This window comes from Ovis aries, chromosome 1 (genome assembly GCF_016772045.2).
Source record: "Ovis aries strain OAR_USU_Benz2616 breed Rambouillet chromosome 1, ARS-UI_Ramb_v3.0, whole genome shotgun sequence".
In the NCBI taxonomy this organism is placed as follows: domain Eukaryota; kingdom Metazoa; phylum Chordata; class Mammalia; order Artiodactyla; family Bovidae; genus Ovis; species Ovis aries.
In genome coordinates this window covers 242,573,391-242,600,269 of record NC_056054.1, presented here as the reverse complement: position 1 = coordinate 242,600,269, position 26,879 = coordinate 242,573,391, and the positions used below count along the sequence as shown (strand labels likewise).

At 37.4% G+C, this 26,879-nt stretch overlaps 1 protein-coding gene across 7 annotated transcripts; it reads right to left on the bottom strand.

Moving 5' to 3' along the window:
* Positions 1-1,736: 1,736 nt before the first annotated feature.
* LOC101102861 (phospholipid scramblase 2) lies at positions 1,737-26,412 on the bottom strand. Of its 7 annotated transcripts, none has more exons than XM_042235860.1 (9): positions 26,216-26,412; positions 21,543-21,568; positions 17,525-17,566; positions 14,028-14,230; positions 12,681-12,723; positions 9,889-10,109; positions 7,826-7,987; positions 5,059-5,220; positions 1,737-2,630 (listed from the first exon to the last, which is right to left on the bottom strand). In XM_042235860.1, the coding sequence occupies exons 2-9, from the start codon at positions 21,553-21,555 to the stop codon at positions 2,598-2,600; spliced, it is 879 nt and encodes a 292-aa protein (XP_042091794.1). In that variant the 5' UTR covers positions 21,556-21,568; positions 26,216-26,412; the 3' UTR covers positions 1,737-2,597. The 7 variants fall into 7 exon arrangements, with proteins under 7 accessions (XP_042091794.1, XP_042091800.1, XP_027815347.1 ...); XM_042235866.1 differs by having other exon boundaries at positions 21,543-21,582; positions 26,256-26,412; XM_027959546.2 differs by having other exon boundaries at positions 26,256-26,412.
* Between the last annotated feature and the right edge of the window lie 467 nt (positions 26,413-26,879).

Here is a 26,879-nt window from a genome sequence, read left to right as displayed (position 1 = left end):
AAAAAAGATTGTGAAAGGAGCCAGGAAAAAAACACCATACCTATAGAAAAACAAAGATCAGAATAATATCTGACTTCTGTTTGGAAACCATGCAAGCAAGAATAGAGTGGAATGAAATATTTAGTGAGAGAAAAAACCAATAACCTGGAATTTTGTATATGATGAAATTATTCTTCAAAAGTTACAAACAAATAGGTCATTTTCATTAATTTTCTTGTATATGATAAATCCATTTCCTTAGAGACAGCAGTCTGTTTTTTAATTGGAAACATTCTCCTTGCTCCATTTAATTTCTGCTTCTGGAATTTATGTTGTGTGTGACTTGACGTGGATTTATGTGTTCCTCAGGAATTACCTTTTCTCTCTGTACTTTGTGTTAATCTGACTTCTGGGATTATTTTTTAAAATATCTTTTATTGTATCATGTTATCTTTCTACCAAATGCAATCTATTGTTCCAGTGTCTCCATCATACTTTAAAGTGTGGTTATCATACTTTTCAACTTTATTAAAACTTTTCCTCATCAGAGTGTTCCTTTTTCTCTCCTGCCTGTTCCAGAAATAAATATGTAACATTCCTTCAGATCTCATTGAGATTACCAATGAAGACATTTGTTGCAAGTCCTAGTGTTTTTTATAAATTTGCAGCTTTCCACGTATGATGAGTCTTCTCTTTCTAAATATTTAATGAGAGCATATTCTGGTGGCTCAGAGGTTAAAGCATCTGCCTCCAATGTGGGAGACCTGGGTTCGATCCCTGGGTCGGGAAGATCCCTGGAGAAGGAAATGGCAACCCACTCCAGTATTCTTGCCTAGAGAATTCCATGGATGGAGGAGCCTGGTAGGCTACAGTCTACAGGGTTGCAAAGAGTCGGACATGACTGAGCGACTTCACCTTACCTTACCTCACCTTATTCCTCTAGTATTTAAAATTAAATGGGTTCTACAGATAACGTGTGGGTTTCTGCTCAGATCTTCTTTGTGTAGTTGAAGAAGGAAGGAACTGTTCAGATAAGTTATAGTTTTACTTTGCTTACCCAGAGAACTTGAGTTCTGTCCCAAGGAGGAGGAGGAGTAGGGGAGATTGGGAGGAGGAAGGGGAAAGTGAAAACAAGACAGGGATAATGTTAATCCTTTTAGCTTCATTTTGGGTTGACTCTGGCATCACAGCTAGCTTGGAAAGCCTCCCTTCTCTAATTGGCATAACTAATGCCACTAGAATCCAGCTGTGCAAATACCTCACTATATCTGGCATGCTGTCTGTACCAACTATAAACTGAATGCTAGTGCCTGGTTATACCTCATCACTGGATGTGACAACTGGTGAATTATTTAGGCTAGTGAAAGGTGGTCTAGCTATGACTACTCCTCCAGCTCCTCTGGCATCCTTAGGAGCTAGTGGTGCTGGAGTTCTGCTGTGGATAAAAGAAAATCTCCCCTAAGCTCTTTATTTCCTAAACACACTTTTCCTTTCCATGAGGTAAATGGTGGGTTGGATATCTCTCACTTGATTCAGTTTTCTCTACAAAATAGTGTATAAAAATTGCACTAACTTTCTGACAGGAAGAAAACTCAGTTTCCAGCACAGGCATATACATATTTTACCAAAGATTATCATACGCTTTAGCTCTTTAAAGATTTGAAAGGGAAAGTGAGGTAAATGTGTAAAGTTCAGAATATCATGTGAATTGACTGTTCACAGTTTATTTAAAAACAAAAATCAAACATTCAAAGAACTATATCAGCAATGTTTTATTTTAGTTATTTAATTATTGGCAAAAATAATCTAATATAGACCATTATAAACATTTATACTCAGACAGAATGAAAGAATATAGAACAGAAGCTAATTATTCCATATATAATTACTTCAAAATATTATAGTATCCCAGTTTTAGAGTGAGTGAATCTTTAAGTGTGTCCTTCTTTGGTACACAATCATTCTTTTAATCATGAAAAATCACTAAAATTTGGTAATTTATAGTCTTGTCAATATAAAAATATTAATAGTTGCAGATTATAGAAGTTAAATATAGTGTGATTTTCTGAACAAAAAATACAATTGACAATATGAATATTGAGTATTATTTAAGCATAATTATAAAAATAAACACTGAAAATTATGTTCATTTTGAACTTTTTTGAATATACCATTTTTGCAAAATAACAGTTGTTACATAGGAAATAGCTAGATTTAATAAAATAATGTATGTTTATATTAGTAGTACTTTAAAAAGACTTTAATTAATTTTGCTGTACAGATTGAAAACAAAGCAGAAACTCTAGTTTCAAGTAATTCATCATAGGAAGTTATGTTTAAATGTAAAAATTTCTATATCCTTTCTCCAAAATGCACAGTGAAAAAGAAAATGTATAAAAACATTTATAAGTAAGTGATATAGAAAACAAACTCTTTAATTTGAAAAGTAAAAGCATATGCCTGAAGCTTCAGGTATCCTAATATAATTTACACATGCTGTAATAAATCATTTACATAAAGAAAAAATCCACCCAGTTTTTCTTTTACATAGTCCCAATCAATATACGGACTTCAGATTTTCTGAGACTTTCATAAATGTACTACCACACTCCTGCTCTCTATTTAGTAGTCATTTCAAAGAACATGAAGTCCTAGAGAAAAACAAAATACAGAAATGAGTTTTCAGCACCAAGCAAAGATCAGGTCTCAGATGCATAAATACTAAGGGATCTGATGAAACACAATAACATACTTGCTAAACAAGAAAAATCAACTGTAATACGTAGATCTAGGAAAAATTGATAGCTTCAACTTTCCAGTTTAATGGTAATTAAATCCTACAATTCTGTTAACTTATTGATACCTGCATGAACTTAAGTAATTCTCAGGTGATTTCTGTAAGTTTCACTTTTTTTCATGCTTCTTAGAATGTTCCTCTTTCAATCTTTCTTCTTCAACTTTTTGAACTCCTTCTCTAGTAACATAACTTGTGTTGTGACTGTACATGGAACTCCATGTACAATCTTTAGATTGTTTCAGGAGAATGGCAGCCATCTTAGACTTAGAATAACATCTTAGAATTTTGGGGCCCAATTTTATGACTTCTCTTCCAAGCCTGTCTCTCTATTCCTCAGTTTGTCTTACTCCATCAGTTTCTAACCAAATCTTCATCTTTATGACTTCTAAATTGTATGGATTTTAGCTCTCTCACATCTGTCATTTTCCTTTATCCCTTTATAAAGAAATAACTAAATCTTTATAACCATTCACTTGTAGTTGCACTAATACAGTTGGTCATCAGGATTTATTGTTCTAACATTTGGATTTATAATTATTTTTATTTATACGTAGCTTAAAACTAACCAGTTAACTAAACAATTTTTAGTATCTTTCCAAGGTCTATAAGAAGTTGCCCAATCTACCCAATATTCACTTCTTAATAACCCCACTCCAGTATTCTGGGCTGGAGAATTCCATGGACTGTATAGTCCATGGGGTTACAAAGAGTTGGACATGACTGAGGGACTTTCACTTCATAACCCCACCAACACCCTTCAGTCCCATATCTCATCTAACCAGACATCCCAAACTATTCTCTCTGCCCTATACACATCATATCTTTGGTTATGGTGTGTAAACCGTTGGTTAAACAGTTCCCTAAGATTAAGATTACAGTTTTCTTCTCAGGTGAAATAAACATTTGTTGAAAGCACAATTTTTAAACAGAATTGTGGTTATCTTTAAAATGTTATATAGAAAATATCATCTATGCCAAATTAGATAGAACAGCATAATAAAGTCCCAGTGACTACTCACCCAGCTTAGTTCACCAATTAATCTATCCCTTATGTTCCCCTGGCTTCATCTCCCTTATTTAAAAGCAAATCTGTGATAAATAACCATATCATTTCATACTGAAATACTTCAGTATACACCCTTAAAAAATATGGACTGTTTTGTTTTTGTATAACCATAATAACATCATTTTAAAAACCTTAATAATTCATTAATATCATCAAATAGCCTGTGTTCACAAATGCATGAAGGTCTTGTAAATGTCTTTTTATATTGGTTTGTTTAAACCAGTATCCAAACAGAGTCTACAAATGATATTAAGCTGGTGTTTCTCTTTTCATTTTTATCTTCCTGATATTTATTTGTTGAAGTAACTGAATCTTTTCCTGTATGTTCTCTCACTTTTTAGTTTTCTTTTTTTTTTTTTCTGATTGCCTCTGCATGTCAGTGTTTAAGATAATCTAGTGGCTCCAAACCTCATTTGCATTGCAATCATACGACAGCTTGAACACTTGATGGCTTTGTTCCATCTCCAGATTTAGTTTACTGGATCTGGGTACAGTCTTGACATAGGGAGTGCAAAAGCTACCCAGGTGTTTTTACTGTGCAGCTAAGGTGAAAAACCACTGCTCTGTCCCCAGAGACCTTGACATTGGCCACATAAGGAATCATCTAGGGAGCTACACGAACTTTTAATGGTGTGCTTCTGATTTAGTTAAACTGGGGTATGGCTTACTACTAAAAACTTCCTAGCTAATTTAATGTGAAGACAAGTTCAGAATCAATGCTGTATTCCATATATTTCCTCTCAATTGATAGTTCCATCCAAGACTTGATCAAATGTACACTTACTGCAGTTTGTATTTCTGTATTAGATGGTTTAATAATGAATAAGGAAAAAAATATCCTTGTTTCACTGAGACTTATTTCATTTAAACACACTAGAAGATTCAAACTCTTCTCCAAAGTACCAATTTTTTTTTGTTGTTGTTATTGGTGGTGGTGGTGGCTTTTTTTTTTTAACCACTAAAACCAGAACTTCTCCTTAACATATAACATCCTTCTGGTACAGTGTGAAACTACACAGACCCTCCAGAGAGAAGCTAGTCACCTGTGAACCAAGAGTAGCAGAAGAAAACGGAATTTCAGAGCTAAGATTAAATAGGACCACTTTCAATAAAACCTACAAATTTAAGGTCGTTTAAATATATAAAATTTAAAAAATTATTCCAGAATAAAACTAGAGAAACCATCTGTACCCTAGATTAGCAGGAGTAAACTTACAATGAGGAAACATGCGCCAAGCATCACAGCTTTCATTTTCACATCAAGGTCTAATGGGAACTGGATGCCAAAGTTATCAGCATCTGTAAATAACTCTTTAATAAGGCCAGTCCAGTGCTTGGAAATCCTGCCAACCACATGCTTCTCATCAAGAGATTTAACCTAAATTGAAAAAAGAAAAAGGACAAAAACTTTTAGCAAACTAATAAATCTACTTTCCAACTAGAAGTAAAATGAAACCAATATTAAAATTATATATATGCCATCATAACTGTGAACATTATATCACTCAGTAGATGCAGGTAGATTCCTATGTTTACTTATAGATTCATTTTAAAAACTTTATTTGCTACAGAGAACTAATATGAAAGTAGTTTAGCTGAAATAGTTAACATTTTCTATTCTCCATTAAGATATACAGTAATAAATTAGTTGAGTCTATCCAAAATAAAATTCAAGCAGGAAAAGATACAACTGTGAAATGATTCTTTGAATGAAATTTCTAGAAGCCATCTGGTCGGGGGAGCGGGTAGTAAATGAAACTCTAATCTGACTTTAGCTTAAGATTAGTACAGAAAGTTGACATAGGTTGAGTGTTTAAAGGGGATGGAAGGACTCAGGAAAACATAAAATGCCAAGAGGCTGGAAAAGAGGACTGGCAGTTTTGAGAGAAGTAAACTAACCAATAAGTAATTTGATGGGATGCCCCAGGTCAAGGCTTGGGGTAAGACTGGACAACAGAATGGGACTGAACAATAAAAGAGGAAGGATGTATGAAACAGAAGGACTCCAAAGTAAAGTTTTTCTAATTTTATGTTTCTATCTGAGTAAAGCTCAGGCCCATGATAAGGAACGCAACAGCTTGTAGCTAGTGGAATGAACCTCACAAAGTGGGCACTTGGGGGCTGAATGTAGCCCACACTCACCAGGGTATTTACAGGCAGGGCTGTATCAGAACAGGAAGAGATGTGTCCTTTTCAAATGTACACAAGGTACCACACATGCTGGTAACAACATTTGAAGCCCTATCTTAGGTTGAAACCAGCTACGTAAATGTGGGGAGATTAAAAACAGTTGACTCATTTTATTTGAATGCAGATAGTTAAGTTCTTTAAAAACCTGAAATAAACTTCTACTATGAATAATGTTGGAGAAGGCAATGGCACCCCACTCCAGTACTCTTGCCTGGAAAATCCCATGGATGGAGGAGCCTGATAGGCTGCAGTCCATGCTAAGGGTTGGACACGACTGAGCGACTACACTTTCACTTTTCACTTTCATGAATTGGAGAAGGAAATGGCAACCCACTCCAGTGTTCTTGCCTGGAGAATCCCAGGGATGGGGGAGTCTGATGGGCTGCCGTCTATGGGGTCACACAGAGTCGGACAGGACTGAAGTGACTTAGCAGCATGAATGCTGTGATAGCCTGGATTACTGTTCATCAAATAGTCATTTCAGTGTTCTCCCTCTGAAATCCAGTATACTTCCCTGTACACTGAAATTAAGACTTGGCCATGTTCCTTGTTTAACCAATGGAGGGTTAGCGGATGTGACACCAGCAGAGATCTTGGCCTTCATCCTGCTCTCCAGTGATCAGCCACTAAAAATGCACGATCCAGGCAGCTGCTGTTGATGCAACTCCAGAGTGAACATACCTGGAGCAGACCTGAGGCCAACTTACAGCCTAAATCAGGGTCATCTGTCTAAGCCTAGGTATATATCCTCCAGACACAGCTAACCTTGAGATCCATAAGCATGAGAATAAATTCCTGTTTTCTTAAGCCAATGAGTTTTAGGGGCTCTTTGTTATGCTACAATGGCAAAACAGACTAATACAAATTCCCTGTTGCACACTTACATGTTTCATCTGCTAATAGATGTCATCTAAACACCTTACATTTTATTTTTAATTTGATTAGTTTTAATTAAAAGAAAAATTTTAAATTAAATATACAAAAAATAATTTATCAGCCACCACAATCCTACTACTAGACTTACAAGATATTAAGATTTCCTTTTTTTTTTGATTCCTACAGAAAGAAATTTAAAAATTCACTAAAAATTTATGTAAGAATATGTAAATTTTTAATGGAAAGGAACAGAAAAGTATATACGGATGTACAACTGGAAAGTCAATAGGATTAGATGATTTTTAACTAAGTACTAAAAAGAAAATCTTAAAAACAAAAACCTATATAATAAAATGATTTCAATTTCTAGAAATAATAAACTTGTATTATATTACTATTACATTGATTAACTTACAAATTTAATACAAATAACTGATAAACTATTCTAAAAAGAAATCTATAGGTTCATCATAAGGGGGCCAGCCCTGCTCAGTTTTAGAATTTGTCCCTTCTGTGGAAATCAAAGATGCCAGAGATTCTGAAGAGGGCCTAGAGAACTGATAGCCTGTGTTTCAGACTAAGGAAAGACCATATGCTTTGGTCTACAGACATTAATGACAAGGTTAATGTTCCACTCAAAAGGGATAATATACAGAAACCACCATGTTTAAATGTTAGATGCTTTGTTTATATTTATTTGACTACAAATCTCTGCTTCTCTTTTTACACTTAGCATAATCAGCACTAACACTTAATCAAAGCAATAAACATCTCTCTGACCAAAGATAAATGTATGAGCACACTGAGTCCCTCTTGGAATATCAGGACATAAATATTCATTTAATATATTTGTAACATCCTCCCAGCTTATTTTATTAACTAGGAAAGCAAAACCTATAAACATTATCAAGTCTTACCTCAAAATCAATATCTGTACAACAGCTACAGACGATACACGGACCAGAAATTCTTAGTACATCCTCTCGCCTCTCATTTTGAATTGTAAGCTTTGGCAGGCAAGGGTGCCAGGTCTGAGTAACGTAACCTACTGGGACACCAGGAGGAGCCTGGATTTCTATCTACAAAAGCAAAAGAATATATAAATTGTTTGTCAGACACTGTTCTAAGCATCAGTTAACTCATTCTATGTCCTTACCAGGTTGTTACTATTATCCCTATTTATAGAGTAAGTAAGGGGAGGAACAGAGAAGTAAATTAACTTGTATCAGATTCCCCAGCGGCAAAGTGGAAGAGATGAGACACCAACTCAGGGAGGCTGCATGCCCAGTATCTACTCTGAGGTACTGCTCTGTCAGTCTCGTTTATTTTAAAATTTTCATACTTATGAAAAATGTCTAAATTATTAAAAGCTATTTTTTAAACTCCTTTAAAAATAGGGGTTTAGATGTATGGACAGAGCCCAGATCACTGGAGCAATCTTCAAATAAGGTCAGTAGTGCTAGGATGGAAAGAAGATGGGGCCTGGAATCTTGAAGCTGAACCTCAGCTCCACAACCTTGAGAGCATCTCGGCATGTTCATCTGTAACTGAGGACTTCCTAGATCTGTTTATTAAGGCCAATTATATGCTAACGTGCTCTATAAATAGTAAATCATATTCTATCAAACTCTGTTTTACCTCAGCTATTCTTGAGTATTATTATATCTAAACTAATTGACATGGAAAACAAAATAATTCAATGTGAACAACTTCAGTTATCCTTTCAAAATCAGTGCAGTATTAGACACCAAATTTCCATGTGCTTGTAGTTCTGTCTGCCTTGCTCTCACAGCTACCTGTGAGAACGACTGGGGAACCCAAGCAGCACCGGTCTCAGTCCAGTGGAGATACAGGCAAAGGTCAGCTTCCTATAAACACTCTGCGCCCTGGTGTCCTGCCCGAGACCCACGTTCTCTGTCAGAGGGCTGTCAAGTGCTATGGAAGAGACACCTGATCTTTATGGGCCTGAAGGTACTCACAACTTGCAATATCCTGTAATAGGAATTACAGGAACTCAAATATACTACTCTTTCAAATGGAGAACTGAAAAACATAGGAATTGAAATTTCTCAGAGGGAGCCTCTTCTAGGGTAGCTCCCTGTGTGTGCATTCGTGCCCAGTCACGTCTGACTCTGTGTGTCCCTAGACTGTAGTCTACCAGGTTCCTCTGCCCATGGGATTTTTCAGGCAAGAAGACTGGAGTGGGTTGCCATTTCCTACTCCAGGGCATCTTCCCAACCTAGGGACTGAACCTGCATCTCTTGGGTCTCTTCCACTGGTAGGCAGATTCTTTACCACTAAGCCACCTGTGCTAAGTCGTTTCAGTTGTGTCAGACTCTTTGTGACTCTGTGGACTGCAGCCCACCAGGTTCCTCTCTCCACGGGATTCTCCAGGCAAGAATACTGGTGTGGGTTGCTATGCTCTCCCTTCAGGGTATCTTCCGAATTCAGGGACCAAACCTATGTCACTTACATCTACCTCCATTGGCAGGAGGGTTCTTTACGGCTAGTGTTACCTGGGAAGCCCTCCTTAGCTCCCTGTAGGTTGGCTAAAATTATGAGATGAACATATGTATTCTTTTTCTCACTCTTCTGTCCACTTGCTACTGGGATGGCATTTGAGGATATTCCCTATGGGGCCCTCATCTGGCTTTGGTCAAGCGCTCATGGTCATTTCAGGTAAGGTCCTTGAACCAGGCACCCTACATTCTCAGCTCTCCCTGAAGACCAAGAAGTCTGGTCTCTGAGATCTCTGATCTCACCCCAGAGGACACACTGCTCAGGAATGTTGGCCAAACTGATCACTCCTTTCCACCTGCCTGCCTTCCTACAATTTACTCTCAAGGATAAACTAATAGCTGGTGAACCACTTCACCTTTAAATCTCATTTTATTATATAAATTCACTGATAAGGTAAAAATTCCTACAGAACTACTTTGCAAAGTATTTGTAAAAATTACCGTGTTAATCGCTCACCCACCTCTTGCAGGCAGCAGGGAAAACAGCAGCTGGCACACCGTAGTGGTCTTTCCAGAGTTATGACTTCTCGACCCATATTATCAAGAATCTTCATGGTAAAAGGCCTAGCAGGCCCACAGCAATTTCGAGTGCAACAATCAGTATCCTCTGCTGCAAAGTAAATCCTCTGTCCAAGGCTGTTCTTAATTTCATATCTGTTATTAGTTTCAAAACCTATTAGGACTAAAAATATAAAAAGAGGGACTCATTATGTCTACAGCATTAAAAGAATAATCAGTCTATCCTAAGATGCTATAGTGTCTAGCTGTACCATTTTTAGATGGTACTTCATTTAACACAGGAGGAAGAAAAGGAAAGGTGTTTAGAAATGATCTAAATATAGAAAAAAAGTGGAGGGGATGGAGGAGAGGGTATTAGCGTACAGAGAAATTTGGAATTTCTATATGAGACACAAGGGCTTCTTGTGTCTCTGTGCCACACAGGCGGCACAGAGGTAAAGTGCCTACCAATGCAGGAGAGGCAAGAGATGGGGGTTCAATCCCTGGGTCAGGAAGATCACCTAGAGCAGGAAATGGCACCCTACTGCAGTATGCTTGCTGGGAAAATCCCATAGACAGAGGAATCCCACTCTTCCCATCCCTGGGGTTGCAAAGAGTGGCACACAACTGAGCAACTGAGCACACACGCACATTCTTGTCCACAGCCCTCATTAACACGAGTCATAGGGTATTAGAAGTCATCAAAATATTGAGCAATGAAAAAACAGAGGGACAAAAATCAGTCTTTAATATTGGTGTGGATGGATTTAGATAAAAATGTTCTTCACAAGTTTCATCACCATGACCTCCCTTAGGTGTCTTTGCTATGACTTAGGCAGACCCTGACTCTGCCTTTAAAAGAGCCACCCTTTACCTCAATATCCACCTGTCAAATATTTTATGTAAAAAAAGTTAAAGTAATCATGAAATGGGATCTATTACCTAAGTGCTTCTTAAGTAAACTAATCTCAAAATTCTTCAGCTTGTTTATCTGTAAAGTGAGATAAGTGAGCTTACACAATCTGTTTCTTTCTAGTTACTTAAAAAATGAAAACAAATAAAAGAATTCTATGGTTTTGTCTTTATTATCTCTTAAGTTTTGAACTGGGACACGTCTCAGGTGCTAAAAAATAAACTGAGTAATCTTTTCTCTATACTATTTATAATGTTAAAATATAAACTTGCAATTTAAGACAAAAATAAGAAAATTAGATATCCTTTGTAAAAACTGAAGAATTTATAATTATTAAATTTGAAATTTACTTTGTATTTCATGACTAATACATATATATTTTTTTAATATATGCAAAACTTATAAATCTGAAAACTATAAATGGAGTGCTATATAATGTACAGTGTCTGATTTTTTGGTTTTTATAATATCAAAAATAAACTCTAAAATGAATCATTAAAAAAAACTGGAAATTCAAATTACCATACTCCTTTCCAGAGAAAATATAGTATAAACAAACTAATAAAAATGAGAACATGATGAGACTCCCTGGTGGTCCAGTGGTTAAGACTACACTTCCAATTCAAAGGGTGTGGGTTTGATCCCTGGTTGGGTAACTTAGATCCCCCTTGCTGAGAGGCGTGACCAGACAATAAATAAATAAATAAATAAATAAAACTCCCCACAGAGAATTCCCTGGTGCTCTAGTTGTTAGGACTTCATGCTCTAACTGCCGAGTGGGTGGGTTCAATCCCTGGTCAGGGAACTGAGATCACACAAGCTGGGCAGCAGGACTGTGCCCCCCTCCCACCCCAAAAAAGAGGACATTAAATTTCTAACAGTGAACATCACAAGTAATTTAAGTAGAATAAGCAATTATATATTCTAACCAAATATTAACCATATTACTATAGTAGTACAATTCACTTTATTATTCCTATCAGTGGTAAAGAACTTTGCAGAGATGTGAAGAAAGATTTAATAGATATATTCTAAAATCTATTAGAGTTTTCACTGAATTGTCTATAAGGAAAATACATTGGTTCATGAATTTACCCAGGTTCTCTTTCCCTGGCAGCAGTCCTAAAACATCTACTGGCTTTCTTAAGTTTACTTTGCACCTGAGGAGCCCTGGACCAAAGGAAACAACTGTAGGAGTCAGGCCCCACTGATAGGAACAGCAGTGATATTCTAGGAAGTCAGGTGTTTTGGCTGACTGGTCAGCCTCCTTCAGTGAAGTGGCCCTGTGCCCAAGGTGATAATTCATAGCCCGTGGAACAAAGGTTTTATAGGGTTCATCTGAACTCCCAAGAAAAACCATGGACAATAATGAGGTTTTCCAAAACATCCCCATCCACCCAAATTCAGAGTTCATTTACTTTGGAAATGTAGTAAGGTAACTGAACTACTGCTTGTGACTCTTTGACAATCTCAAGCTCATCACAAACTGGGGAAAAAAAAGTTGAAGAGATAGAGGTTAGGGTGGGTTAGTGATAGAATCACTGAAGTGATTTCTAGAGAGAAGACTGAACAAAAGTAAGTTTTGATTGGTTTCCTCCCAAGTCATGGTCTGTATCATGAGGACAGATGTCCAGCTTAATGGTATTTTAGCACTTGACTATTAATTTCAAAAACTGAGCTGCTGATAATCCTTATCAGGATTATCATTATCACAGAGACATTTTTAAAGCCAGGTTTAATTTCAACATCCCTGAAGGTGTTATATCTGTGTTTCATGATACGCTTTTATCTGCATAAATGTCCTCTCTTCCTAGAAATATGATAAATACAATGAATACATACCTTCCAGAAGTTCCATTTGCTGATGAATCAATAGCTGATCTATCTATTATAGTAAAAAAAAAAAGAGCTGTAACCATGTTATTAAGCCAAACAAATTAACATCAGTGTTTGTATGTTTTAAAAGAATGTATATAATCAGTTATCAACATTTATTAATAGTTAATAACTGTTTGTATCACTTCTAGGTATAAAATTAAAGTTAGTATATTCTTAACAACTACTGAAACGTGTTTATTTTTAATGTGGGCAAATTCAAGTCAAGCAAAATTGACTTACACTGGAATCCGTATAAAATTAGAAAAAAATGTTCCTTCCAGAAAGGGCCTAAGAAATATTAAGACCTTTTCATCCATTTAAAGAGCTTTTTACTACAAATAAAAACATTTTTCAAGTGTGCTTAATATCATTTATAGTAGGTGATGACTTCCCCAAATATATTGTAAGGGCTTAATTTTTCTTAAAAAATAATATACTTAGGGTATTTCTTAGAGAATTTAGGAACTACCAAATTCTTATATTATATGCAGCCCAAGTGCATTATGGGAAATTAAATTAGTGCAGAGTGAAAGAGAGACAGCTCATTTGCTGAAAACTAACTTACCAGATTTCTAATGCCAAACAAATACTAAACCTCACATTGCTGAGGTAAGCCATTATGCTGTACATTAAAACCCAGGAATGTTTTTTCCTTATTGGTAGCATTAATAAAATTCGGTCTTCTAAAGAACAAAAGCAACATAAAAATGTAATTTTCTAATTATTATAAAAGGTAGGTCATATTATACACAGATTATTAACTCCTTTCTTAGTACCACTTGTGGAAAACGAACACTAAATTGAGTCTGCTGTTTCTTTCCAACTCCTGGGAAGTTATTCAGTGTTGGGATTAAAAGGCACAGTTTTCAGAGCCAAGGTCCCCGAAGTAAAAATCTGTTCCTACTTCCTGTGCATTTTGATGTTGAGTAAATTATATAACTTCTCTGTACCTAAGTTTCTTCTTCTGTAAAATGGCGATAATTATAATACTTACATATCACAGCATTTTTTTAAAAGAATTAAATGAGTTACTACATGTATTACACTTAGGAATAAAGCATGGAAAATAGTGCTTACTAAAGGTTTGCTATTGGTTGTTACTGCAGATTATATTCAAGATCATAGAACACACAATTTCCTAAGACATTTGCATTTTGCTGTAAAAGTAAACCTGACCTAGAAGAATTAGAGTAATTTGTTAGTAAAGTTGTTTACTGTTTCACACTTTTGTGAATTAGTTAATTGTTAATCTCATTAAGTAAACTGGGAGCACTGTTTTGTTTTTAATGAGTGTTTTAGGTATTGAATTACCTGAGTTAAATATTCCAGTCCTGGTGGGCAGTTTAATGGAGGTAGTGGTGCTGGCATCCATGGTACCTGTGTGGGCTCTCCTGGGTGACCAGTCACTGGCTGGTATTGGACAGGAAGGCCGACTGGGCCAGGACTTGCATAGTCAGGCGGTGGCACTTGATAGCCAGCCTGGGGGTCAGAATAGCCAATATGTCCTGGAGGTCCTGAAATATGAACATGTGAAATAATTCATAACTGCACAGAAAAATGCAAACCAAGTCTTTTAGGATCACCCCAGTTGTCTACAAACTACAATTTCTACTCAGAAGAAACAGGATTTCTAAGATATTTTTAAATCTTAAGATATTTACGATTCTTAGGATTCTAAGATATTCTTATCTTTCAGTGATTTTTCAATGAGGTATCTGTGCTTTCATGTCCACTCCTATTCTGAGGGCTTTAGGCTCTGTGTACAGAGTTGCCACACAGACTTATCCTTATCAGTCAAAACTCAGATGAAAATATGCCTGAAAACTAAGGAAGTAAAATAAAGTCAACAACAATCTAGAGTCAGGTACATAAAACTTCTGAAATGGCTTCTTGAAAAAGAGGGATGGCATTGAGGAGAAAGCCCCAAATAGAGGCTCTGAGTCAGCATTTCTATGGCCAAACCACCTTGTGAAAAAAATGATTATAGAATTCTAACAAGTGATATTTCCTATACGTATAGTTCTGACAGTAGTTTTGTCCCTTTATTGTATACTCGACAACATCTGGAGACCCTTCTGGCTGTTACAATTGGAGGGTAGAATTAGCCTCAGGTGGGTAGAAGCCAGGGATGTTGCTAAATAGCCTAAAAGCACCAGAACAGCACCCTGAAAAAAAAAAGAATTATCCCTCCGAAAATATTATGGTGCCTTTGTTGAGAAACCCTCATAAAGAGGTAAAGGCATGTCATTCCTTCCACTACTGTCCAGATACTCCCTTGGGTTAACAGTTTGCCTGAAGTTTTAACCCATGGTGTATTCCATTCCTAAAACCCTCCACATAGGAAAAAAAAAAAAAAAGTTTAATTATGATACTTCCATTCCAAATTTAAATTTCACAATTTAGCAACTTTCTGGAAAATATAACTTGAGAATCAAGGAAGGTAAAAACTTCTAGCAGGCAAAATTGTCTCAAGTATTTATTAAGCACAGTAGTGGAATAAATTCAATAAGTATTTACTCTATTCCACATGAATTTGTGATTACAAATATGAAGCTTTGTAACTTTATAATTTAAATGAATAGTCCACAGAGGAACTGTTCCATAGGAATGGAATATAACTTCAAAGAAAATTCTATGTCCTACAATATTTTAATAGTTGTTGGTTGTTTTCAGTTGCTAAGTCATGTCCAACTTTTTTGCAACCCGATGGACTGTAGCCAACCAAACTCCTTTGTCTGTGGGGTTTCCCAGGCAGGAACACTTAGTGGACTGCCATTTCCTTCTTTAGGGGATCTTCTCAACCCAGAGATTGAACCCATATCATCTGCATTGTCAGGTGGTATCTTTACAATTGAGCCAGCCACTAGGGAAGCCTCACCCATTAGGTACTGTCTGTAACATCAACATATCTATTTTTAAACAGCACTAACTATAGTGAAAAGATTAAACCATAGGAAGCCAGTGAGGGAGAGATGTGAATTAACTGGTTACATTATTAGCATTATTAAATCTTCACAGGATTCTTTGAGAGAATAGTTATTTTCCAAATCAATGGATTAAATAGGCATATGGAATTACCTGAAATAATATTTCATTTACTTAAAGCACAATTGATTTAATATATTACTAATATAATGGCAAATATGTGTCATTTATTAATTGTAAAGCATTGTGCTGGGTGTTTTACACATAGTCTCATTTAATCTTCAGACCACCTGAATTAAAAAATATTATGCCCATTTTATACATAAGAACTGAGGCTTGGAGGTATAGCAACTTGCTTAAAACCATTACACAATGATTAAATATAGAAGCCAAAACTTGAAGCCTGATCCAGTCTCTCTATACCTGTTTTTGCACTTGCATAATTGGGATAATCAATAGTATTTACCCTGTTAATATTGTCTGACAATTAAATGAGTTAATCCATAGTTAGCATGATAAGCTCTCAATTTTAATCCATCACTGTTGTTAGCATCATTATCATAAAAGACCTGTACTACATGAGCCTTAGACTTGAGAAATAAAGTTGAGCTATTTTTCTCACAAGCTCGCCAGTCTGGTTATAACCTAGTTATGTACTATCTACTGTTATTTAGCCATGGGTGGATTAAAATATCCCCCAAGTGCTAATAATTCTCTAAACACCAACCATATAAAATTTTCAAGTAACAGTTCTCATCCCTGGCTGCACATTAGAATCACCTGGGAAATTAAAAAATTACTAATCCCAGGGTGCCACAACCAGAGCTTCTGCTTCAGTCTTCCTGGGATGGTGCCCTGGTACTACTGTTGTAGTTAACAAGTAATACTTAAGCCTATGCACCTCTGAGAACTATCATCTTAGAACCTTGACAGTCTTTCTACTTCACATTTTTTTAAACACAAACATCTGGAGGAGATCTAGGCTCCACTGAGAGGTTCCTGGCTAGACAGCTAAACAAGTCACTCAGCTCCAAGGAGATATGTTTGCTCAGAGTAGAATACAAAATGCATAAACCCTTGTGGCCAAACTGGATCCCTTTTGATCCTAAGTCCTGGTCTCTCAACATGTAGCCTGCCTACTTGCAAATGAACTCTGCCATCTGGTAAAGTTCTGGAAATGCTGATGACTGCGTTTGTCTAAATGAAAATCTCTGAAGTCTTCTAGGCAGTGGTTCAAAAGAAATAATATATTCCTTGGTGTATGTAGTGATATGACTCAGTTACTTTTCTGAGAAAGGCAAGGCACAGTTGAGTATGTATATAAAAGTAAAGCTTTCACATTTTTGTGTTTCAAAATGAAAGTGAGAATTATCCTGGGTAGCTATGTTTCCGTTGAGTGAAGCTTCTTCCATGTTTTAGCAGTCATCTCTTTTGCATGACAATCACCGAACACAATTAACTCCAGAAAATAAATAACTCAAAAATACCCAGAGACAAATCTCCTAAACAAATGGAGAATGAATAAAATCTGTTACTTAATATGCATATTTTGGTTTTTAATTTATGTGCAACGTTATATTTCATTTGCTCTCACGTCACTACTGTTTTTATTAACACTATATCCTGTATAGAAAAAATATTTTAATGATCTTTATGATAACATATAATCAAAGAAAAAATCAAGAACTATACTGTCAATTTCATTTTTGCCCCTTTAATAAAAGACACTACTAAAATACACACAGAGATAGGCACACACATACAGACATACACACACACATCCTTTGGGGAATGTCCATAACTGATAATTTTATTTTTTTTTTATTCTTTAAGCCAATGTTTACTTGGGAATGCTGCTGATGGATATTCAAGGGTATACTCACCTGTTAAATTTGTTCCTAGGTGTGGAGCATTTATTTGCATATCTGTAATTCAACAAAAGGTAAACATATATCTTCTTAAACATATATATACATATCAGAAAAATGCATAGTTCTTAGGTAATTTCATTTACATGCGCTCGTGCTGTATTGAAACAGTGTGGATTCTTCACTTAACAAAAATGGTGCCTGTTATTAAAGGTAATTTGCAGTAGAATCCTGGTTCAAATTCTCTTTGAATAAAATATGCAGCTAAGTTACTGGTACTGAATTTCTATTTCTCAAAAAAGTTTGATGAGTGTTCTCTTCCATATTTTATTTTGTTATGAGGAAAAAATAGATTGTTTTAAAACCACATATAGACTGTGGAGAAACAGATAAATGAAACTAGTTGGATGTGGGTTTGGTAATGGAAGGATTATAGGTGATTTTAAAGCTATCTATAATTGTTGCTTTAAGAATTATGTTTTAAATATTTAAAATTATACATGTACTTCAGTATTTAAATGTCCTTTTAATACTTACTCTGGAACTACCCCATTAAGTTTATACCATAGGAAATTCCTAGTATTTGACTGGTTTTGACTGACAAAAATCATAACTGAGTTAATTACAACAAACATATTACATTTTGCTATATGCTAATCAGTGTGCTTTCAATAATCTCAATGTATGCACAAATTTGTCAGTTTCCTATTTCTTCCTATCTGCATTTGTCTAGTCATTCTTTAGCAACCACCTTGGCCAGAAAATAAGTATTTATTAGCATGTCCTGTGTCACACCTCAGTTAGGTTCAATGGCTACACTGGCTCTGCCTTTATGGAATTTATGGTCTAGTAGATACTTGGTTAAAGTGTCTGCCTGCACTGTGGGAGACTCGGGTTCGATCCCTGGGTTGGAAAGATCCCCTGGAGAAGGAAATGGCAACCCACACCAGTACTCTTGCCTGAAGAATCCCATGGAGAGAGGAGCCTGGTAGGCTACAGTCCACGGGGTCGCAAAGAGTTGGGCACGACTGAACGACTTCACTTTCACTTTCAGACACTCCATTTATGCAATGTTCTCCTTTCTTTCCTATGGCTTATTAACTGTAAATTCAAAATAGTTTATTTTTGAATAATGGGGACATTGGAAGGAATGATGCTAAAGCTGAAACTCCAGTACTTTGGCCACCTCATGTGAAGAGTTGACTCATTGGAAAAGACTCTGATGCTGGGAGGGATTGGGGGCAGGAGGAGAAGGGGACGACCGAGGATGAGATGGCTGGATAGCATCACTGACTCGATGGACTTGAGTCTGAGTGAACTCCGGGAGTTGGTGATGGACAGGGAGGCCTGGCGTGCTGCGATTCATGCGGCCACAAAGAGTCGGACACGACTGAGCGACTGAACTGAACTGAAGAATGAATGTAGAAGAAAAAGTTGACCAGACTTTCAATCTGAAACATTTCCTGTATGTTTCTCTATTATGTACCTTGAAAGACCACTCAAGTCATATGATTTCACAGGAAGACTTGGTCATGCCCCACTCCTACCCTCTTTTTTTCCCATTATTAGCATCATAATAACTTCAGCTGAATGGAGTCAATGGATACTGTGCAAATTCAGGTAACAGAAAATCCTCTACTTGAGTTAGGGCTTTTCCTCATACGGACCACAGCATACCCCAAATTATCACACATCACTGCAATATCACAAGTCATTCTGTCCTAACCATCTCTTCTTTTTCTGTCTTGGCTTCAGGTGAGTGGGCCAGCTCCAGTTCTCTAGCTCCTCAGGCTCTGCCCATAGCCCCCTCACAGAGTAAGACTCAACAGATCTCAAGGAAACACACTACAAGTTCGACTTAGAGACCCATCCTTAAATGGTATGTCACATTTTGGCACTTCTTACCAGGTATCGCTCTTTGAACAATAGTAAATACACACACAAATCAAGGAGCTCACAGAGTCAAGAAATTAGGAGGCTATAATCTCTGGGGTTTCAGTATCAGAGCAACAATCCCAGTTTCAGGAATTCCAGCGGTAAGTTTTAAAAAGAAAAACAATAAGTGAATGGGTAAGTGCTCAAGAAGATTAAAGAGCAAATGAATTATGGATGTATTTGTGCAATGCAACTTCAGTTCAGTTCAGTCGCTCAGTTGTGTCCGACTCTTTGCCACCCCATGAATCTCAGCACACCAGGCCTCCCTGTCCATCACCATCTCCCAGAGTTCACTCAGACTCACGTCCATCGAGTCAGTGATGCCATCCAACCATTTCATCCTCTGTCGTCCCCTTCTCCTCCTGCCCCCAATCCCTCCCAGCATCAGAGTCTTTTCCAATGAGTCAACTCTTCACATGAGGTGGCCAAAGTACTAGAGTTTCAGCTTTAGCATCATTCCTTCCAAAGAAATCCCAGGGCTGATCTCCTTCAGAATGGACTGGTTGGATCTCCTTGCAGTCCAAGGGACTCTCAAGAATCTTCTCCAACACCACAGTTCAAAAGCATCAATTCTTCGGTGCTCAGCCTTCTTCACAGTCCAACTCTCACATCCATACATGACCACGGGAAAAACCATAGCCTTGACTAGACGGACCTTAGTCGGCAAAGTAATGTCTCTGGCTTTTGAATATGCTATCTAGGCTGGTCATAACTATTTTTCCAAGGAGTAAGCGTCTTTTAATTTCATGGCTGCAGTCACCATCTGCAGTGATTTTGGAGCCCCAAAAAATAAAGTCTGACTGTTTCTACTGTTTCCCCATCTATTTCCCATGAAGTGATGGGACCAGATGCCATGATCTTCGTTTTCTGAATGTTGAGCTTTAAGCCAACCTTTTCACTCTCCTCTTTCACTTTCATCAAGAGGCTTTTTAGTTCCTCTTCACTTTCTGCCATAAGGGTGGTGTCATCTGCATATCTGAGGTTACTGATATTTCTCCTGGCAGACTTAGAATAACTTAAAAAATCATAGGACTTTCATATTGTCAACAAGTTATTTTATTGTTTTTTCTCTATATCAGTGTATATATATATATATATACACACACACACATATACATTCTACTTATGTACACATATACACACAAATTCATACATTTGTATATATGAAGCTGAAGAGTTAAAAGGTAATTATGACCATGACCCAATCAATTATTTCAGTGATTTGAAGCATCTTAAAGCTTACAGCAAAGAAAATAGCTTAATATTATATGAATTTACATTTTGAAAGTTTTTAGTATTGTTAATTAAATTAATATAGCATATATTAAGAAAAATCATGAAACTTTGTGAAAGAAAGTCAAGGTTTCTGGCCCTAAAGAGGATCTGATATATATGTAGCAAGGCCGGCATTGTGGTAGAGATAAACATCTCTTTGGTTATCTACGTAAAGATAAGAGAATAGAGAGCCTTCCGAAGACAGGATTTTTTTTCCCATTTGATTTTTTTTTTCCTCTTCAGAAACTTCAACTTTTTAAAAGACAAAGTCTTTTATTACATGTCTGGCCAATACTCATCTTACTTAGAATTTTCTTGAGGAAAAAAAAGCCAGAAAATAAAGACATATTTATTTAAACCTATTCAAATGTGTATTTTATGAGATATATATTGGGGATGTATCAGAGCATTTTATTACAATGCCCTGGCATATTAAGTCCATTGTTTATTGAAAAATATGATTTGAATAGTCTTTTTTTTTTTTGGTATATAAAATGTACAAAGAAAAGGGAAGCCTGATTCAGATGAAGTGTAATATTAAATTATATATTTTCCAGTAGGCCTAAGATTTCACTTTTTTTAAGCCTAAGATTTCATAGGTTTATCTAAGGCTTTTTTACTTTTAAAGGGAAAGTTAGTGGTAGTGGATATTTGTGTATATCTTCTCTATAGTCAAAACACTGCCCCCGACTGAGGGTTCTGGAACATAAACAACACAAACCAAATTCTATTCTTTCAGAAACTGAATAAAACGTTTTGACAAATAATACATTAACACGAGATTTAATATTATAGGAGGAAAATAAACACTTAGATTACTTACTTTGTTTGTCCATGATTTAAACAGTTCTGAAAAAGAAGACCTGATATAAATACATAGGTCAAATATATGTAAAAGGATACCCGGAAACTATATACACACAAGATACTCCTCTATTCATCTAACCATTGAGAATCTGGTCATTCGAACCCTTCGGTCTTGACTCTGTTTCCCACTGCTGTGTTTCTGAGTAGGATTTTAGAAATTGTGGGTCAGTCCAGGATGGTGAACGATTTCTAAAAATCTTGGGAGGAGAGGGTCCAAAGAGGAAGGAGGACAGAAAAGAAACACTGAGAGCCCAAGGCCCTCCAGTTAAAAACTTGAGCCTTGCAATCTACACAATCTATAGGGAGCATGCAATCCAGGACCGAGCTACAGTTCTGGGCTCCAGCTGTGGTCCACCATGAAAGGGAGAAAGGTTAGCTATCAGGTCACACTATTGCAGATATCTCTGGAATCCCAGAGCCTGAGGATATTTTCTGCCCAGCTTGAACAGCAAATTTGAGAAGGCCTGGCCCCCTGTTTGTATATCAATAAATGATTTTTAGCCTAAAAACATACACCCAGAGGTTGTAGAAGCTGTTTTTGTCTTCTAGTGACTTGATCCCATCCTAGTCTTTCCCACTATTACCTAGCCACTACTGTTTCCATTTCTCCACCTTAAATCCCAACCCCAGTGTGCATGTTAATTATAATTAACACATTAGGCAAAAACTTGCTACTTGACTGTTTTATCTGGGACCTGCAAACTAATATGAATTAGCTCAGCCCTTTCCAGGCCATCTCCAGTCTTTGCTGGCCCTTTAATAACTCCAACTACTGTGTTACCATAAATGATAAGTAAAAGCCAACTGATCCTTCCATATCCTTAACTAAAATCTGGTGTTCCCGAGAAGAAACCACATCCTTCCTCTCTTCCAAATTATTGATTTGTCATTGCCTGTCATAAGCATAAATTTTTATAATACAGCAAAGCTCTTAAATATATTCCAATTATAGTCACCTCTTATTATATATACTCAAGAAGTTCAGTAATGGGTTTTCTTAGCCTTGGAAAAATTAAAAAAATATGTTTCTTGCTGCAGTGTTGACTTTTTGGATTTTTTTTAGAACAATAATAACCCCTGTTAGCATTAACTGGTCAGAAACCAAGTGCTATGGACCTCCTCAGGCCAAAAGAACAAAATATTAACATCTTATGTTTTTCTGCAGTTATTCTAGAACAGTGAACCATAAACTAAAAAACACAAGTAACAAACGTATGCCAAAAGTTTTCAAAGGCCATATTAGTGTTTTATGTTCTATCACATGAACTAAAAAAGAAGACTAAATTCTTATATACAATAAGCCATGATTACTTTTGTCAACACTCATTTCTGTGATCAAAGAGTGTATATTAAAATTTATACTCATTATCTTCAAATGTACTAAGAGTTCCTTAACATATATAAAAATTTAAAACCTAATAAATTCTGGAGTAGAAATGGGTAGTATCCCTTAATTAACACACTAGTCTAAACAGCTCAAGTTTTTACTTTACCACTGTTTCTCATAGGATCACGTTATAAGTATGATTAGTTTTTTAAAAATGTTGTATGGCTCTTTAATCAACTAAGCAATTTTAAGGAAGTACTGTTTCAGTCATTCTTCCTTTTCCTAAAAGGCCAGAAGGAAACTTAGTTCAAGGAAAAATCTCAAATAATACCTGGAGATATTAATTTTAGAATTAAATAATTTATTTTTATGAGAAAATCACTGAATTAGTAAAAAAAAAAAAAATTCATTGTTTCTGGAGGGCAAGTCTATCCATCTGAAAGGAACTTTGAGTCTTAACATAGCTGTGTGAGGATGAGTATCCATTGGTAAAACGACAGAACAAAATCTGTGTCCTCAATTTTCTGTAGGTTTTAGAATTTTCACAATTTCATAATATCTCAAGCAGGAAAAATGGTATGTTATAAGCTCTGGTACAAAATGTGAAGTAACAGTGGAACCTGTATGTGTGCCAGGTAGAACAACGTATTTGTGGACTAAAGACATCCCCCATGTTCATCCCTGTCTGGTCTCCCTTGCTGTTTTAAGGGTCTTTTGGTTTTCTTAAACTTAATGGGTCTATTACAAGATATAACATCACTCAGTTTTGGAAATGACTGGGTGGTGTGTCCTGGATGAATTAATTAGTTAATTAATTCAATATAACTTTTACATAATGTCTTCCACTGCTCCTAGTAAGAAACAAATCACAGAAAGACTTCCAAGAAAATCATATTTATCTTTTAGTAGTAGAAAAAGATCTCTAATGAAATCATAGTATATACTGTACCACTGGAATCATAACTGCTTCAGGACAAATACAGAACTTCAAATTATAATTGGATTACTACACACTCCTAACCTGTTAAATGAGAGCATCTGAGGAAATTAAAGCATCATATACTATACATATATAAGCATATCTCTGTCAGATTTATTCTATCAGACCTATTCTATTGGTGCTCTGGGATATTAATCATAAACCTCTCCTACCAGGGAGAAGGCAATGGCACCCCACTCAAGTACTCTTGCCTGGAAAATCCCATGGATGGAGGAGCCTGGTAGGCTGCAGTCCATGGGGTCAGGATGGGTTGGACACGACTGAGCGACTTCACTTTCACTTTCACCAGGGAGAAGGAGAAATAGTGCAGGTCATATACATTTATGTTCCCACAAGTCATATTCCAGGAAACCCTTTGACCTATCTCTTGGGGTTCTGAAGTTTCTATCTTATTGTATCAAGAAATATTAAAGTATAACCTGCAATTCAAAGAGCAAATACCCCTAATTTTTGAAAGATTCTGAAACTACTATGCCTATAAACTAGGCATTAACTAGATTTGGATTACTTATCCAAATCCACTTCTTAATTGCCTAAAATCAAGCCAGTTAACATTTTTCTCCAAGTCCCAGGATAGGAATATGTGTTATTATATATGTGTATACATACATCTGTAAATATTCACTCAGTATAAAGTTTGTGCCTATTTTCCAGGAATATTGCTTGAAGGCACTATAACAATCATTAGGACAAAATGATGGACAATTAACAATATATTATTACAAATACTAGTGTTATGAATAAAAATAATGGCTCTATAAAAAGAGTTATGGGGGCACTAATTTAGATGGTGGTGGTGGGTTGTCAAAAAGTGAGATCTGAGTGCCAAAGGCAGTTTAAAATCAACCAGGCTAGGAAGGTGTGTATGTGTTTGTGTGTGTGTGTTGGGGTGGGATGGGGGTGAGGCACTGAGGCAGGGGGAACTGTAGGGGTAGAAATCCTACGGCTGGAGTAAGAGAGCTTGGCTCATTCAAGGTTATGAAGATTTGTGGGTGGCAGAGCAAAGAAAGAGATCATTAAACAAGAAAATGGAGAGGTGGACAGGGAGCAGTTCTTACAGGTTTTCTGTCTCTCTAAACTCTCAAAAGCCAGCACATGGATTGTCAGGACAAGACACTTAATTGGTGCTTGTTGATTGATTCAACAGTGTGTTCAGTATTATTTCACTCCCTTCAGTCAGAAAGAACAGTTACCAATCAGATGTGAAGGTTGGCTAACCTGTGATTCAGCCATCTTATCTGATATTTCTATCCAAATGCAGAAACCTACTCATTTCCCTTTCCATTTCTTTGTGCTGGTTCAGCATTCAAAGCCCCCATTTATTTTCCCCATTTCTTTGTGCTTGTTCAGCGTTCAAAGTCCTACAATCCTAATACTTGCCAGGGTGCTATTAAGAGAAAGTTCTATTGTCAAGAAAGTTCCAGGAAGAAGAAGGGTATCCTGAGTCGCCTGATACTTCCCACTAAGCAAGTGGCACCTACATTAACCATGCATCTCAGACTGCTAAACTAACAGAAATACTGCCTGCCTGTTCCTGGAACTGAGAAGTGGCTGTGCCAGGACTTGCTGGAAGAGCTGTCTAAATAAACCACATGGGAACCAGACAGTGAGCCTGGAGAAGCAGGGGCTTGGTCAGATATTAAAAGTAATAAATCTAACATTACTGAGCATATTCTGCAGTGCTGAAGTTATACATCATACTCTAACTCTTGTAACTTTTGATCGTTACCCAATTTCAGATATGAGCCAAGAAAGGAATGTGTAGGAGGAGAGTGCCCAGGATTCCACAGATATCAGGTAGTAGAGATACGTTCAAGTCAGGCAGGTGGATTCCTACTTTACCTTCTACGTGATAAACCACCTGTCTTGGCAATTCTTCCTGTGTTTCAGGGTGCCTAGCATAGTTTTGGCTCCAACCACAATCCTAATTCATACTTCTGTTCAAAGGCAGCTAGCAGGCTCTATTAATCGCCCCTTTGATTTCCCTCAAATGCTGGCAGATAACCCTTGAGTCCAGGTTCTGGTCACGACCCAGCGCCGCTCCGCGTCGTTAAGAGATGGACTAAACTAATTCGAACCTACAAGGCGGTTTCAGGCAGGAAATACCTTGACCTCGGAAAGATTCTGAGACTGGCCAGGATGGGACTGGGACGCCCGGGCCCCGGGCTCAGTCCCTGCTCAGCTTCGGCGGTCGCTTTTCTAGGCCCCCAGCCCCCACCCTCTACCCCCAATCTCAGCGCAATCGCAACCCGCCTGCCCTCGCGCCCCTCGCTCCCAAGTGCCCCAGCGCCCCTCCGCCCACCCTGGAAACACGCGCTGCCCCGCGCCGGGTGCTCGTCCACCTGTCGGCACAGCTGCTCCGGCGCTACCTGCGGTGAGAGGAGCTGCGGGAACCCGGGCGCGGGGCCTGTGCTCTGCTTCCAACGCTTGGCGATCGAGTGTGCTCCTTACACACAACCTTGGCTGGAGTTACCGAGGCTTCTGAGCGATGTCGATGACGAAACCCGTGGTTTCTAGTTTCGTTTCTTAAATCCTGGGTAACAAAGGGGCTTCCCGCCCTCTTCCTCACTTGGGCAGGGCTTCCGCGTCTCTGCGCGAGACCTGGGGCTGGACCGACGCCCCGGTGCGGCGAGGAGAGTCTGTAGGCTACTTTCCTTGCCCCTAGAGCGGCTCCAAATACTTGGGTCTTGAGGTTCAGGTCCGCGAGTAACTGGGAGGTCGAAATCAGCTGGAAACTTACAAAGTTATTAACAGAGAGTGGCCGCCTCCGGGCGGACTCTGGGTGCGGAGTTTCCTTTACCTTTGCCTTGACCGACCTCCTTCCCTTAGAGTTCCGTGGCTTTCCAGCCAGGAAGCAGAAGGCACTAAAGAGTACACTGGACAACGAGTTGAGATTGTTTCTCTCTTTAAACAAGCCTTTTTCTGTTTTGCTCTCTGCTCCTGTCTCTCTGTCTCTCTCTTTCCAC